General features: G+C 40.1%; 1 protein-coding gene across 1 annotated transcript in view; it reads right to left on the reverse strand.

The window, feature by feature from the left end:
- AVEN (apoptosis and caspase activation inhibitor) overlaps positions 1 to 17,071 on the reverse strand; it is a 164,626-nt gene extending 147,555 nt beyond the window's left edge. The window contains exon 1 of the mRNA XM_081227521.1: positions 16,745 to 17,071. Coding sequence (XP_081083647.1) covers positions 16,745 to 16,990 — 246 coding nt within the window. The 5' untranslated portion in view covers positions 16,991 to 17,071. The remainder of the gene's footprint in view (positions 1 to 16,744) is intronic.
- Positions 17,072 to 18,256: the final 1,185 nt, after the last annotated feature.

The following is an 18,256-nucleotide window of genomic DNA, read 5'->3' on the forward strand; positions in this document are numbered from 1 at the left end:
CTGGTCTCTCCGCCTTTTCTGACAAGAGCACCAGCTCTATCAGATTAGGGCCCCACCCTTATGACCTCATTTAACATTTATCTCCAAATACAGCCACCTGGGAATTAAGGCCTCAACATATGAATGTGGGGGGAAACAGAAACATTTACTTCATAACATCATCAGTAATCATTATTTAGGTCAGAAAACAAAAAAGAAAGATATTTTGCCCAGAGAATATTCATTAGGGAAAACTATTAAGTCATATAAATTACCATAAACAAAAAGGAAAAAACTGGGAGTATAAAGCACTTCCAAATAGCATATTAATATACAACTTATATGAATATATATGTGTAGATACAGAGAGGGGCACATGCCAGTTGTGGGTGTTGATCGAACATAGACAGTCAGCTCCTGAACTAAAAAAGAAAGGTGCCCCTTTAATTTGTTCTTTTAAAATAAATGTGTATTTAAAGATATACCAGCTTTGGTAGTGGAGAAGTACAATGGCTGTGGCACCAAAAGTCACTATATATATAAACTGCAAATATCAACTCAGTTTCTATAATCCAGAAAATGAAGGAAGTAGCATAAACAAAAGTCCATATATCAGAAGAGACTCAATGCAAAATAAAAGAACAACTCCCTAAGTTTGCTGTTTATTCCACAAAATTTATTCTGTAGGTTCTACCTTAACTCTAAGCCATTAATGCTGAAAAATCAATGAAACTATATTAAAATTTCACAAATATGATAATACATATACCAGATCTGGAGTTTATACTGCAAAAGTCCGTTTCAGGCAACATGTTCATCTAGAAATACCTACGTTAAGGTTAAAATATTAAGCAGCCTATTAAGCTTACACATTTGCTAATTATCCTTGCCTGAATTACCCTTGGCCATGACATATACACCAACAATCAGAGATAAAGCCCACACACCCAAGAGATAAGAAACCCCCTCATTAAAGAAGATTTTCTCCTACAACTTGTCTCTCTGATTCCCACTCTTTTTTCCTCTATGGGTAAGACGGTATGATTCTAACAAAACAAGGGGAGGAGAAACACAAAAGAGAATCATGAGTGTACATCATTTCTCAGATTTCCAGTCTAGTTTGAAATAATATCAACAATCTAGGAAATAGTCAAAATTGAGGAGTAAAGATTTATAATCACAGTGAAGAATGTGTTGCTGTTGCTGTTGTTCTAATCTATTCAGCTAAGGTTTGAACCCACTCAGGTTTGCACGCATTCCATGGTTGTTCAATCAATGACTAAGTATGAAATGAATGTTACTCCCATTTGGAAAAATGTTTGACTGCTTACCCCACCTGCTGTTCAAGGCTAAAACTGTACTTTGGCTGCTGGTTTCACTTCAGCTGCGAGCAGACACATCTGTGCAGCAGATGATGCCTGGGAGTGGCTTGAATTTTCTTTTCACTCCTGTTTTGGAGCCGGACAAGGGCACTGGAGTTCATACATCTAGTTCAACCTGCATTTGACAGATGGCTCAATTGTCCTTTATTTGATTAGGCCAAAGAGCACTTACACATTTGCTTTTCTCTCTACTATTCACTTCTTATTTAAAAAAAAAAAAAATCCTTTAACTTTTGTAAAGAGAAATGAAGCATCACCATTTCACAGTCACTTTTAAGCAGTCTGCACTTCCAGAATGTGGACTTACAGAGCAAATCTGAATCTAACACGATTTTTTTTAAGCTACAGGATGATTTAATTGATTATAAACTATAATGATGACATTATAAAACTGAGTGGTCTCTTAAAGGCTTTTCACACTTAAATGTTTTATAAGTGAGAGAGAGAATGAGAATGAATAAATAGTTGTTTGCTATAGAGGTCCCAGTTTTAGAAAAAGAAACTGAGAATGGAAGGCAAGTGGGATGCTAAAAGTTTCCCAGTCTTTTTAATATCACAGCAGCTCATTTAGAATCCCTTACGTTTAAGGAACTAGAAACTGAGGGACAGAAGCATGGCTTCTTACAGCCTAGGGAGTACAGTGTGGTGAAGCCACACACGTAGACCTAGGATACTGGGCGGAAACCTCCATTTCTGTGTCATTTGGTGAAAATCTTAAATTCCCATCTCCACATTTTACTACCCCACATTTGCTATCTCTAAGAGCAATGAGATACATATTGAATAAACTAAAAAAAACTTAAGTCAACAGATCTAAGGGATAAACTACAATTCAATATAGCCTAACCATTTGCTGTATTAGAAAAGATATATATGCTTGATAGGAAAGCATGAAAAGTACATAACCCCCCTTCTAGGAGGGGGAAAAAAAAGCAATTCACAATTCATTGTTTTGTTCGTTCATAAACAAAAAACTTGTCTCATCCTAGAAGTTAGAAACCTCAGGTATTCATTCCACCACCAACCACCTTGCTATATCCTTTAAAAGGCCTAAATCCACCCAACTACTAATATCTTCATCTATAAAACTACACTTAGGGCTTCCCTGGTGGCACAGTGGTTGAGAATCCGCCTGCCAATGCAGGGGACACGGGTTCGATCCCTGGTCAGGGAAGATCGCACATGCTGCAGAGCAACTAAGCCCGTGAACCACAACTACTGAGCCTGAGCTCTAGACCCCGTGTGCCACAACTACTGAGCCTACATGCTGCAACTACTGAAGCCTGCACGCCTAGAGCCCGTGCTCTGCAACAAGAAGACAGTGCAATGAGAAGCCCACACACTGTAATGAAGATTAGCCCCTACTCGCCACTAGAGAAAGCCTGCATGCAGCAATGAAGACTCAGTGCAGCCAAAATAAAATTAATTAATTAATTATTTTTAAAAAACTACACTTAACACTGCCAGCCTCCTTCACAGGGAAGTTCTGATCAGTTAAATGTAAGGATGGCTTTCAGGGCCTACAAAGAAGCAGTTCTAGGTAATTTAAATTAATGTTTGTTTCTTTACTCATATGAGTAATGCATGTTCATGGAAACAAAATAAAATTCAATAGTACAGAAAGATATAAAGGAAAATCTTCCTTTTCTCCTATTCTTATTCCCCAAAGGTAACCACTACATACGTTTCTTATACAGCCTTCCATTGTATGCCTATGTATGAATATCTTCTTTTTATACAAATGTAATACTATACTTAGTTTTCTGAAGTAACCTTTTCCCTTGATATTAGACATTTTCCATATCTACCCCATTCTTTAATAACTACATGGTATCCCTCTGCATAGACATACCATGATTTACTTAACCAGTCCTTCTTAACAGACATTTAGGAAGTTGTTTCTAGATTTTTCTTATTTTAAGCAGTGTTGCAAAGAACAATCATCTACTTACATTTGCTAACTATTCAGACATATTTGTAAGATAAATTGCTAACATGGAATTGCTGGGTCACAGGCTAAACCCTGATGTCAAATGGTTTCATTAATGAGTTGTATCAACTCCCACCAAGAGAAGAGTATCTAAGTGTTGAATATGATCAACACTTTTTTAAAAAACATAGTTTTAAAGGTTCTTTCTGCATATGCTTTCATTAGGAAGTTTATCTGAAAGGAAATTAACATAGCTTTTTTTTTTTTTTTGGCTGCGTTGCGTCTTTGTTGCTGTGCACGGGCTTTCTCTAGTTGCGGTGAGCGGGGGCTAGCTACTCTTTGCTGCGGTGCACGGGCTCCTCACTGTGGTGGCTTCTCTTGTTGCAGAGCAGGGGTTCTAGGTGCACGGGCTTCAGTAGTTGTGGCATGTGGGCTCAGTAGTTGTGGCGCATGGGCTTAGTTGCTCCGCAGCATGTGGGATCTTCCTGGACCAGGGATTGAACCTGTGTCCCCTGCAATGGCAGGTGAATTCTTAACCACTGCGCCACCAGCGAAGTCCCTAACATAGATTTTTAAATATTTGTAAGCAACCTAATTCATGTTCCCACCATCTCTTTGAAGCAAATAAAGAACCTACAATCTCTACTTGGCAAAACAAACAAAAGTAACAATAATAATAAAATTAGGGCACAAGAAATGCTCTGTCCTAGGTTAGTCCTGACCTAATTTTATAGCATAAAGAAACACCACTAAAAAGCTAGTTACTTTCATTATTCCCTGCTAGATAAAAAAAAAATTTTTTCTCCAATCCCATTATTCTATACATAGAACTAACACAGCACATTTTTATAAATAACTTCTAGTTTAAATTTAACAAACATGTACTCTTGTCAATTCATTAGTAACAGATTAGGAAATAGTTAAGAAAAAACAGAAAAATAAACACTAAAATTTCTTATGGACTTTAACATTTCAAATATAATTTAAAATATACAGAACCATATAAATCAGACAGCTTTAAAAAAAAACTTTTCTATTTAATAACTGACCAAAAAAATGGCAAAGATAAAAATGGCAAGGACTCCAAAGTATAGATGAAATAAGAATCGTTTGAATAATACATACAACAAATGAGTTTAAAACATAAATAGAAAACAAAATAGTGAAAAGGGGCGCTATACATATAAGACCTCTGGATACTATAATTCCTGTTTTATTCTCACAGTCTAAAAAATCTGTGGTTTGCATTACACTGGAAAGTTTAAAAGATTTAGAACAAGGAAAATATAAAATCCAATGTGATTTAAAGCTCTTGTGTAGATCTGGCCCTTGGGAGAGCAATAACTTTTTAGTTACTGAGCTCTCAACCACCAAAGGAAGGGTACTTCAAATAGCATAACAAAGGCAAATGAAACATAAAGGGTTCCCCTGACCTGAACTCCCAAAATGGCACTGTCTAAAAACACACACTCTCTAGCTTGCTCCATTTACCTTCTAAATTACCTTCTATTGATAAATCCTATCACTCATCTGAACACCACAGTGCTATATCATGTACAGGCCTTCAAGTAGCTTACAATTAATGAAGGAGACATACAAGTAAATAACTGACTATAATAAAATGAAGACTAAAAATAAGTGCTCTATTTACAAAGTACCACATTGCTAACCGAGGAAAACTGGAAGCTTCACTAAAGGTGGCATTCGAACTAGCATGTGAAGATGAATAAGATTTTGAAAACCAGAGAGTGTGAGAAATGTAATATATCAGTCAAAGTTTGGGTTGCAACTATAGAAATCAATTCTGGCAAACGTGGGCAGCAAATGAATTTACTAAAAGAATTTCGAGTAGCTTATAAAATAGATGAGAAGTCTAGAGGCTGGGGAAAAAAAACAAAACAAAACCCAAGCAGGAAACTGAGCACTCAGTCACCTAACAGAAATAGTGAGGATGCCATGATAATTGCTATAGCAAATAATCTCTAATTATCCTACATCTATACGTCATTGCCTCAAGATTCAAAGCCTAATAAAGGACATTATTGGATCAACTGGAAAAATCTCAATAAAGTTAGATGATAGTATTGTATCAATTTAGTTTCCTGATTTTAATAATTGTTCTATAGTTATGTACGAGATTTCCTTGCTTTTAGAAAATACAGGGCTTCCCTAGTGGCGCAGTGGTTAAGAATCCGCCTGCCAATGCAGGGGACACGGGTTCGATCCCTGGTCCGGGAAGATCCCACATGCTGCAGAGCAACTAAGCCCATGCACCACAACAACTAAGCCTGCACTCTAGAGCCCACAAGCCACAACTACTGAAGCCCGCATGTCTAGAGCCCGAGCTCAGCAACAAGAGAAGCCACCACAATGAGAAGCCCGCGCACTGCAACCAAGAGTAGCCCCCAGTCACCGCAACTAGAGAAAACCTGCAAGCAGCAACAAAAACCCAACGCAGCCAAAAATAAACTGATTAATTAAAAAAAAAGAAAATACATACTGCAGTGTTTAGGGGTAAAGGGACATCATGTCTACCATTTACTCTTAAAGATTCAAAATAAAATCTTTAAGAAAAAACAAAATAGTCGATGCTTTGTGTCCACCTAGAGGGGTGGGATAGGGAGGGTGGGAGGGAGATGCAAGAGGGAGGAGATTTGGGTATATATGTCTACGTATAGTTGATTCACTTTGTTGTACAGCAGAAACTAACACACCATTGTAAAGCAATTATACTCCAATAAAGATATTTAAAAAACAATAGTGTGTGTGTATGTGGAGAGAGAAATAGGAGAGAGACAGGAACATAACCTGTCCAAACTAAAGTGATTGTCTTTCTGCACAAAGTCCTTTGTACAGTGCGTGACACCACACAGTCCCTTCACCCAGAGATAATCCCTATTATTTGTATATGCATCGTCTTGCCTGCCCATCTTGTCTTATTTTCTAATCAAAGTTTATTTGCAAAATCCTCTTTTCAAATGCTATGTATTTATGTTGCTAATAATATACGACTATAAAAAATTTGAATAAAGGGAAAGACAAAGTTCCACATAGTCCCTACATTTTCCCCACTCCAAACACAGATTAATAGCTTGATACGTATTCACACCCTTTCAGGGTTTTAAATTAATGTACACATCTTATAATTTTCACATAAATACATATTATCTTTTTTCCTTAAAGTCTTATCATGACATCTTTCCAGTTTTATATCGAAAGACCATACAGCAAAATGTTGACAGTGGTTATTTCTGGGTAATGATATTACACGTAATTTTTATTTTCTTCTTGGTATTTTTCTGTTATTTAACAGACTAGGTAGAACTTTTGATCTTAGGAGATACCTGTATCTCTGATACAAAAGGGAAGGAAAAGAAACAGATTAATTTTGACAACATAGGGAGGAATATTGGAAGAAGTCAAATTTGAGAAGTTTAGAATTGAAGAAATCACATGATAGAGGCCGTGATGTGGTGTGTATCAATCACATATAAGTGAGTGTCACCCAGGATGTACTAAAAAATATAAACTGTAAATTAGGTGCCAAAATCTTCAGAGGAATCAATCATGAAAATAGTCTCATAAAATGATAAAATATCATATTTGACTAAATAATTAAAAATCATTCATTTTTGCCTACTTACCATACTCTGACTATATGTGATCAATCCCAAGTTGACAGTTTCAGGGAAAAAAAAAAAAAAAAGTCTCTCAAATTAAACATTAAAAAGTCCCCCAGGGCAGTTTTTAGTCTTAAGGGAATTCTTCCTATGTTTTGGCTCAGTCAAAAACGCTCTTGTTCCAGAGAACAGAACTCTGTCCTACACATAACAGCATTAAGGGGAGACATGTTTTGTCACAAAAAGAAAAAGAAGTTTCCAAAAATTAGAAAGAGTAGCAACGGCTGCTTCAAAACACAGTAGGATAGAAGCACTTCCAGAATGGCAGAGTAAGGACTTCCGAATATCCACTCTGCCACAAAAGCAACAAGAACACTGACAAAAAATTGTTAAAACCAACACTTTCAGAACTATGGAAATTAACCAAAACTTTGCAACAACCCAAGGAGTGTTTATTCAAGAAAAACAGCTAAATTTCTGTAAGAACAGCAACTTGCTTATTCCAATCCCACTCTACCCAGCTCTACAATAGCCCTGAAAATCAAAAGCCTCACTACAATGGTGACTGTGAAAACCAGCAGCCTTGCAGCCACTGGAGAGGGTAGAAAAGCTTGCCAAAGTCCCATCCCCAGAGAGGTGTCACTATTTGACTTTTCTGGAAGCTCTGTAAAAAGCTCCATTCTCAGATCTTGCTCTTTTTAATAAACTTATTTATTTATTTATTTATTTTTGGCTGCGTTGGGTCTTCATTGCTGCAGGCGGGCTTTCTCTAGTTGCAGTGAGCAGGGGCTTCTCTCGTTGCAGAGCAAGGGCTCTAGGCATGTGGGCTCAGTAGTTGTGGCTCACAGGCTCAGTAGTTGTGGCACACGTGCTTAGTTGCTCCACAGCATGCAGGATCTTCCCAAACCAGGGCTCAAACCCATGTCCCCTACATTGGCAGGCGGATTCTTAACCACTAAGCCACCAGGGAAGCCCTCAGATCTTGTTTTTATTTGAGCAGACTTAGAACTCACCCTCGGTAAACAGTCATATAACCAGGAAGTTTGTAAAAAAGAAAAAAAAATCAGCAGCAAAAGTTTAAAATCACAGCCACTTGAGGCAGTGATACCAGATGGGCTCAAAAGAGGCTGAAACTTATAAGGTAAAACTGGAGAATGAGATGCCCAAGAGGGCACTGTAAAGCTTTGACATATTCCTGAGAATCTAGCCGGCCATGCACATGTGCAAAGCTGTGGGCATGCCCAGGAAAGATCTGAGAAGGCCCTAATCTTTTCCCTCAGGCCAACCTTGAGGCTCTACACAAGCAGGAAGTGAACGTTAAGGCAGAGCTGTAAATTTCCTGATAGAGCATTGAAAACATACCCAGAAACACACGCACAGAGCCTCTCAGTAAAGGCTGGGAGACTTACTGCTTCAAAGCTTTTAAGGAAATTCTAAATGAAAAAAGATAATACCTTATTCAATAAGTAATACAAATTCTAAATATTCTATACATCTGTAAGTTCCTGTGTGTGACTAAGTGTAGTTTTGCATTTGACCTGCATACTCTAAGATGATTAAGACTCTGCATGAGGGAGGACAGCAGCATGACTGTAGATAAAAGAACCACCTTTGACTGTGTTCATCTAATTTCAATCTTTACAACTTTGTAAGGTAGACACTCTTAGTCACCCTTTACAGGTAAGGGAACTGAGTTTCAGAAAGCTTATGCAACTTTCCTGAGGTTTTACAACTAGTAAGTAGGGGTTTGGAAGGTAGGTTTCTAACCAGTCGGCTACACTGCAAAACACACATCACTGACCGCCATGTGATATAGCCCCTGAAAGAAAAATGAAAAAACAGGAAACAAAAAACATGGGCGGGGGCTGGGGGGAGGAGAGAAAGGAAGGAAGAGAGACAGGCAAAAAGCAGAACTTAGGTAGGTTTTGAGAAGTTATACCCTAACTATTCATTTGTCTATGAAGTCCCGTTATCTACCACCTTGAAACAGTAATTCCTATTTGTCCATAATTCTTCAACTCTAATACTTAAGTTTTCAGAGACCCCGTCCCACATGGGATCACCGTGATGCCCCCACCAGCATGGACACCCATCCTCAGGCTTCAACAGCACTTTCCCCTCTCCTCCCTGCCCCCCACGAAGCCACTCAGGAAACAGATGAGGTGCAAACCTGAAGCTCCCCTCCCTGCCAATTCTGTCTAAAAACCCTCCATTTTAAGTCCACTTCCATACTGTAAAAATGAAAAACCAACTTATCTGCTTAATTTTCCCCTCCAATATACATAAAATAATTGCTCTTAAAATAACATTTTCTATTAACCTCTTAATTCAATGATTCTCTTGACTGTGAAAAAAAGAAGAATACTTTTTAAAACTTAATAGGTAAACAAGGACCTACTGTATAGCACAGGGAACTCCACTCAATATTCTGTAACAACCTATATGGGGAAAGAATCTGAAAAAGGATATATGTATATGTATAATGGATCACTTAGCTGTACACCTGAAACTAAGACAACATTGTAAATCAAAAATACTCCAATATAAAATAAAAATTAAGAAAAACTTAACAGGAATTGTCCTACAAAATCATAATACTACTGACATAAAAAAAGAAGCAGCAAACCAAAATACAACCTGGGAGTGGGGTGAGGGACAGTAAGGGAAAATAGGAAGCCAAGCTTTGCCTTTAGAAAAATATTCATTTCTTAATCAGGCTTTGCTCCCAGAGAACTCACAAGTTCTTCAGAAGGACCTGAAGTTTGTGTATCTGCAACAGGGATTAAGCCTTCTTCAGTAGTATAAAAAAAGACTAGGCTTTAGTTAGTCCAAGTATTAAACAAAGACTTGTTATTTTATCATCAGCATTGTAGTAAAAGAAAAAAAATGAGAGCAAAATATCCTAGTCCTCAATATCATGAATCCATCTACTGGGATGTGAACTTCAGATTCATAATAGAACCACAGATCCAAATCCATGATTTAAATGAAATTCACACTGCATTAGACTTTGAGAGAGAAGGCTAAGTATTTTACATTTTCCCAAAATGCAGCTGTTAATGGTCCTTTCAAGCCAGAGACTACAGACATCTAAATGTGGTGACTAATTATTTCACAAAATACACATCCATTGACAAAATCTCCCAGTGCTAGTAACTTCCCACAGCTAAATACAGAAACGGAGGGATCACAGCACTGATAATCCAAGCATATATATGAATTTTGGGCAACAGTCCTGTCATCCCAATACTTTGCTGAGGTTAATATTAAAATGTGTTTGCTATCCCTCAATGTAAGTTTGACTTGGTACTAAAGAAATATGGATCAGAGGTATTTGTATCAGTCCTTAATAGCAAGAAGAAAAAAGGCGAATTAAATATGTACAATGGGGAATTCATTCTATCAGTCTCTTACAAATTTTTTTAACTGTCATGCTATTTACATATACCAATGATGTGACATGGATGGTAGAAATGGCATCCTTGGGAGTACTGTTCTTTACAGAAATTGTCTTTTAAGTAATTTAAGGCTGACAGACATCAGGTTAGTCAAATTCTAAAAACAGCATCCTAGCGACATCAGGATAAAACTAAGCATATCAATTTGTATTTCTCAACACCCTTTGACAAAACCCACTCAAAAGTGTGATATCATCTATAACAATTATCAAGGCACTGCCCCATGAAAACTCTGTAGAAAATATTCAGACCAACAAAGTTGTTGATTATTTCCATCCAAAAGGAAAAAGAAGAAGTATTAAAGAATTTATTCTTGGTACCTCAACACACACGCACAAACGGCTCTAACAAAAGAAAAAGAAATTTTAAAGAGAATGAATGTAGTGCCCTAATAAGTTAATCGGGAGCTTCTATAAAATAGAAATAATTGTGTCAGTATGGTCTTTATTTCTCCCTTTGGTATTTCAAAGTGCATCAGGAAATAGCGACATTTGAAGAGAAAACACCTTTACAACCACTTAAATTAATTTCTTAAAAAATGCTTGTCAGTCATGCTGTGGTGTGGCTAAGACCAAATGACTTCTTACATAGCCTCTCTAGAGGTCACTTGCCCAGTACTGTGAAACGTAATCACTACTTTTTCTGAAGAAAAAAGGAAAAAGCAGAAATGGCTTACTACGTAATTCCCCAGGAAATGTAGCCGTGTTGAATTATGAGCTTGCCATTTTCCATCCTAGCAGTAGTTTAAATCAGAGACAGTAACACTACTAAGAATGACAAAAAATTGGAAAATTGGAAACCATACTCTGCACATAGCGTAAAACCCAAAAAAAATCCCAGAAAAAAAATACTCCAACCTTCTGGGTGAATACATGCAATAAACTACCTTACTAAGGAAAGAAAAAAAAAAAAGTAAGTAATGTGATTTTTTTTTTTTTCAACTTAACAGTGAACAAGACAAGCTCCTGTCCTCTAGGACAAAGCAGAAAGTCAAGGGCTAAGGTAGCTCAAATACGGGGCACTGAGCTCAGTGAGAGATAGGGTTCAGGTCACAAGGAGATGAGGGGAGATGAGGGGAAACCATCCCTAAGGAGATCCTGAACAGGGCCTTCTGACAGTAGTGCAATTAGCAGAGCCTTCACGTACTGATTTCCTCTTTTCCCTGTTTAGAGCCCTTTTTCACAGGGCTCTACACAGGCTCCTGATAGGAAGGAGAGCTCGTAAGTAATGTGATCTCAGCAGCCCTCTGATGGAGTAGGCATAGGCCTGGATGGGGGGAGGGGGGTCATATAGATTTTCCTAAGGGTTTTTGAACAAGCAGGTTGTTAAAAGAATCAAGTTCCAGTTCCAAATATTCAATGTCCATACTCTTTCCTAAGAGCAGTCTATCTTAGAAATACAGGACACTTAGAACTGGAGGACAAGGCAACCCCTTCTCGGCCATTCTCAGTCTGACTGTGGTGCATTCCCTGAAGCCCAAGCAAAGGGTAATTTGAAATACAGGTGTAGATACTGAGAAAGTATTGAGACCTTTCACAAATCAGTAGTTTCCAATTCCTTGTTTTCAACAAAATTGAGGAGGACCTAGTCTAGTTGTCAGCTGACAGATCATTCAAATGTTTTACAGTAATGATTTCAGCATATAATCAGAAAGGTATTCAAAGAGTTGAGTGACACTTATGACGAAAATCCAACCAGTCCCATCTACCAATTTATGAGAACTATGTTTCTCAGTACTTACATCTATAAAAAGAAAAATTAGGAAGAGAATTGACAGTGAATCCTGTCTCATTCGGGCACTAAGTAATATTCATTCATGGATACCCAACTAAACTCATTAGGGAAAAAGATTATTTACATGATCTTTTTACATGAAATTTACATGAAAGTTTACATGTTTAACAACTGCTAATTAAAATAGACTGTATATAAATCAATGTGATTTTAATTTAATCTAAAAGAAAAATTTATACTCAAGCCTTAAGGTTACAGAACATTTTTTTAAATCACAAATTGTTACAAGGAAGCAGAAAGGGTAATCACTAAAAGATTTTCAAGTTCAAAAATATATTACACTGGGTCAAGCTCTAAGGGAGATGTGGGATTAAAAAACAAGTTAAAAAGAATAAGGAATAATGTAAGTCTTCTCACTGTTCATATTAATGTGATTCTTAAATGGATGGTGGTGTACAAACTTCCAGTTATAAGATAAGTAAGTACTAGGGATGTAATGTTAACGTGAGCAATATAACACAGCTGTATGTTATATATGAAAGTTAGAGTAAATCCTAAGAGTTCGCATCATAAGGAAATTGTTTCCATTTTTTTTAATTTTCATCCATGAGATGACAGTTGCTCACTAAACTTATTGTGATGATCATGTCATGATGTATGCACACCACATCATCATGCTGTACACCTGAAACTCATACAGTGCTATACATCACTTATAACTCAAACTGGAAGAAAAAAATAATATCGAGGGACTTCCCTGGTGGCAGTGGTTGAGAAACCGCCTGCCAATACAGGGGACACGGGTTAGAGCCCTGGTCCGGGAAGATCCCACATGCCTCAGAGCAACTAAGCCCGTGCGCCACAACTACTGAAGCCTGTGCGCCTAGAGCCCGTGCTCTGCAACAAGCCATCACAATAAGCCCATGCGCCGCAACGAAGAGTAGCCCCCACTCGCCGCAACTAGAGAAAGCCTGTGTGCAGCAATGAAGACCCAACACAGCCAAAAATAAAAATGTTTTTAAAAAAAGAAAACCTTGAAAAGAAAATTTTTAAAAATAATAATAACATCGAAAAAAGAAAAAGGTGGAAAAATAGATAATGATGGCGAATATTAAATGACTATAGTATTTAGACTCCATGCATAAGAATGATGTGACACTTCTATTTAAAAAGTCAATACAGGGGCTTCCCTGGTGGCACAGTGGTTGAGAGTCCGCCTGCCGATGCAGGGGACGCGGGTTCGTGCCCCGGTCCGGGAGGATCCCACGTGCCGTGGGCTGGCTGGGCCCGTGGGCCATGGCCGCTGGGCCTGCGCATCCGGAGCCTGTGCTCCGCGGCGGGAGAGGCCACAGCAGTGAGAGGCCCGCGTACCGCAAAAAAAATAAAAAATAAAATAAAAAATAAAAATAAATTAAAAAAATAAGTCAATACAGAGACTTCCCTGATGGTGCAGTGGTTAAGAGTCCGCCTGCCAATGCAGGGGACACGGGTTCAAGCCCTGGCCCGGGAAGATACCACATGCCGCGGAGCAACTAAGCCCATGCGCCACAACTACTGAAGCCTGTGCGCCTGGAGCCCATGCTCCACAACAAGAGAAGCACCACAATGAAAAGCCTGCACACCGCAACCAAAAGTGGCCCCCACTCGCCGCAACCAGAGAAAGCCCGCACACAGCAACAAAGACCCAACACAGCCAAAAATAAAAAAAAGTAAATGTATAAAAAAAAATGAATAAGAGCAGCTGACACATTAACATGGAGCAAGAAAGCAAAGATCTGACACCCACAATAATTGAATATGGTATCTGTATTACCTTAAAACCTTACAATCATATCAAAACATCAGGAAAACAGGTATGTGAAAAGGATCACTCAAGTCCTCCATACATCCACTCTTCAAATCTCAGAATCACTCCAGATGCAGTTTGGGGTAGTAGTTAAAAGGTTCAGCTGTGGAGCCGAAATGGCTGGGTTGAATTCAGACTCCTTAATTTGGTGGTTGAGTGATATTGGGCAAATCACCTAAGCTCTCCTAACTGTGAGTAATCTAACTGTGCCTCAGTTTTCTCATCTCATACTAAGTGCTCAATAAATGTAAGTTACTATTAATATTTCAGGGAAGAAAAAAATTTCCAAGGACTGCCAGTAGGCCTTGACTTCCTCTCTGTCAACAGTTCATCAAAAATATTAAAATAATACTATGCAAATCCTAGTATTGGGGTTTTAAGTTAATGATTGCATTAAATACAATATTACACCTAGTGGGTATTCAATGAAGATAATTAGCCTTATGACATGATAATTAGCCTTATGACATCCAAACTCCATAGGCTTGGGGTTCATACCATCTATAGAGGAAATGATTTAAGAGCAGGAGAGTAGCAGATGCAATGTACTCAACTAAGTTACCTTGGAGTATTACCTATCAAGAAGTTGTTTTGTTTAGTTTTATTTTGTCCTGTTTTCTACTTATAAGCCATGTATCCGTAGCAGTCTACAACAGTAGCAAAGGGAATAGACAGTATTCAATTCTGCAGTTAGGTACCTGGTCCTTACACAGCTAAAACTCTACTGTGAACTTTTTTTCTTTCTAATCATTTCAATTAATCTCCATTTGGGGCACAAATGCACCATAGGATATGAGAGCAAGGAGGCCTCAGGCACCTTAATCAACCTTGTCCCATTTAGCCTTTAGGCACCAAGAATGGTATTCTTAGCAAGCCTAAATAGGAAGAGCACTTCAGAATCTGAGACGTGGAAGTGACCTTACAGGCCACCAACCCAAACCAAAATGAAGGAATAATCTTTCCAACCTCTCTTCATCCACCTCTGCCTGAAAATATGATGGTGGTGGTAATAGTGGCTGCAGCTATGCCCCAGGCACTGTGCGAAGCATCTACATTCACTGACACACTGAATCATTAAACTGTGAAGTAAGAAAATCCTAAAAGAAAACACAAGATGGAATTTTTCAGACCATTGTAAAAAAGGATAAAAGCCTAAAGTTTTAATACAATGGTTACAATATTAGCATAAATCAAAAAATACATTATTCATCTCTAAATGATACACCATCATTTCACTCAATTTAGTTCAACAGAGACCAAATACCAAAGGTACCATTACTACAATTACTGTTAAAACGTGATCCCTGCAACCAAGGAGTGTCCCCTTTATTCTCAGTAAAGCAGTAATTGGTTCACAAAAATATAAGAGATAAAACACAGTCAAGTCAAGGGCAGCTGGGTATAAATCCCAGCTCTGCCAATGGCTACAACAGCTTAGGCAAGTCAGTTAACCTATAAAAATCAAGATTTTATACATATAAAGTATACATATAACAAATTTGTTATCAAGTTATTTAAACAACTTCCAAGTTACTAAAAAAATTAAGTTGTAATAAAGTTATATAGGTAAATAATGTTATAAAAACAAGATGTGATATATAACGTGCACTAGACTGGTCAGTTTCCTTCATTTCCTGGTGAGCTGACTCTAAGAATTTCTTCATACCTCTCTCAAATTTTACTTATTACCTGCCTTAACCCTAACAAGGTTAAATATAGCACACTTAAATTTTGTATTTTTTTCCAACTCTATTTCTGTACAGAACTCCTATCTTTAGGGACATCCTACCTACTATGCCCTTAAGATATTACAAATATCAATACTTCAGTAATAGGAAATTTAACTCAACCCAAGACTATAATAATTTTTTAATCTATGCACATGGGAATTCAAAATATAAAGACAGTTTTGTACTACAAATGTTAAAATAACAGAGCAGCTCATAAAGACAGTAATTTAACTCCTTTAGCTAGGGTATCAGTAGAGTAACAGTTTGCTCCCAAACCATTCCCTGCTCCAAGCTGTAAGACACTTCCAATTATGAATGTGTGAATATGACCGATTATATTGCTAGTAAAATTGAGACCTGACTGCTGAAACATTTACAGATTGAAAATTCAAATAGACGAAGGCCACCGACCCGATTCCTACACATATACAATGAAAGAGAACTATACTATTAAAAAACAAAGAGAGAGAGAGAACTATGCATCCGATCCCGCCCCCAAATACTATAGAGTCCAGCTCGTCCGAGTCATTCTTTCACTGAGTAAACATTTATTATGTGCCTACTGTGTGCCACGCATTGCACAGGCAGTGAACAAAACTGACCCCCAAAACCACTCCTTCTTAATAACAGTAATGTCTCCCTGTGAGGTTAGGCACTGGGAGACCAAGCCCTGGTTGTCCCCACCCCAAAAGGGTTAATCACACAGACACCCGCACCCGAACCCAACCGGCCCACTAGACTTGCGGATACATAGCCGCGGCCGCTGGGTTCTTTAATAATTGGGCCAAGACCCCTTGGGCAGGCTGGGGAAGCCCATGGCCTTGACCCTCCAGGGCAGCCCAGCAGAGATGGAGCAAGGGACGCACACCCACCCCCCACGCCACGTGCGCACCCCGGCGCACGCCCCCTCCGCCCTTCCTGCGCAGGCGCTGCCGCCGTCGGGCTCGCGCGTACCCTGAACGCCGCTCGCGGCTTCTGACTCGGGGCCCGGACCCCCACCGGGCCCGGTCCCACGAGGCCGCGACCCTGACCCCGACCAGGACCCCACCAGCCGTCACCTCTTACCGGCGCACTGGGCCCGGCGCCCCGGCCTCCTGGCTCTCGGCGGCCGCCTCGCGGACCTCCTCCTCCTCGGCCTCCGCGGCTGCCTCGGAAGCCCCTGCCGCGGCCCCGGCGGCCGCCACCATCCCCGCCGCCGCCTCTCGCCACCGCCGCCGGGGCGCCCGCCCGCTCGCGGTCGCGATCCCCGTTAGGCCGGCCGCGGCCGGGTCGGCGTCCCCGGCCGCCCCGAGCTCCTCGCTCCGCCTGCATCTGGCCACCGCCGGCGGTGCTGAGCGCGCGGGAGCCGGGCCGCCGCGGAGACGCCCTTGCCCCACCGGAAACGGGCCGCACGGAGGAGCCGCGAGCGACGGGCCCCCGGTGACAGCGAGCGCGGGGTGCGGGGCCGGGTATGGAAGCTGGCCGCGGCGGGGGCGGGGCGGGGCGGCCCCGGGGCCTAGCAGGTGGGGCCGGAACCTGGTCTCCGGCAGGGCCGGGGGTTCAGAGGAAAGGCCTGACCAGTAGAAGCTGCAAGTGGGAGACAGGGGTGTTTCTGGGGGAAGGGCAGTAGTAAGTAAAGGGATGGGTTATCAAATAAAGTTTACATAATATGAACTCGTTTTTTAATTAAAAGAAGACATACTGATACGGTGTATTTGCCTAAGAAAAGGTCTTAAAAAGTATATAGCAAAACCTTAGTGTTACCGAGTGCAAGCTCCTGGTGCACGCTGCAGGCCAGTGAATCCGAGAGATGACTTGTTAGAGCAAGGAGTAACGACTTACTTGGAGAGACAGCAAACCGAGAAGAGGGTGGACTCCTGCCCCCCGAGGAACCAGCTGCCTGCGTTGGAACTCAGGCTTCTTTTATACTAAAACGGGAGAGAGCAAAGTCAAACATGTCCTCTTCCTCCCTGCAGTCATTCACAGGTGGGCCTGGTCAAGATGTTTCTTGTGAGCTAAAAAAGGTATTTTAGCTTAATGCTAACTACCTGGGAGGCAGGGTTCCCAGAGATGGGCCATTATGTATAATTGAAGCTTACACAGGCAACAGCCCTTTAGTGACTAACTTGTAATAGAATACGAAGGTTCTTCCCTATTACATTAGTGGTTAACTGCGGGGTGAGACTTCCAGTGAGTTAATTTTTCCTTTTTTTTTTTCCTATTTAGTCTTCTGATCTTCAAGAATGAATAGGTGTAATTATTAAAGTTCCTTCATACCTCTGGGTTCAGGAGGAGCTATGAAGGAAGTGGGGGTCGGCCCTCAGGTGAGAGGTGTGGCCTGCAACAAGCCACTGGGAGTAGAGAGAACAGTGCAGCCTGTCATGGACAGAAGGGGCTCCCAGGACGTCAGAAGAATTTTTATAGAAATGGCTGCTTTAGCTCACACTTACTGAGCACACGAGCATTTAATTCTCCTGTCAGCCCTGTGAGGTAGGTACGACTGTCATCCTTAGTTTACAGATAAGGAAAGAGCCCTAGAGAAGTTAAACCACTTGTCTGATGTGACACAGCTGCGGTAGTGGTGGAAATGACATTCTC

The sequence above is a fragment of the Mesoplodon bidens genome (genome assembly GCF_964165515.1).
Source record: "Mesoplodon bidens genome assembly, chromosome: 3".
NCBI classification, from domain to species: domain Eukaryota; kingdom Metazoa; phylum Chordata; class Mammalia; order Artiodactyla; family Ziphiidae; genus Mesoplodon; species Mesoplodon bidens.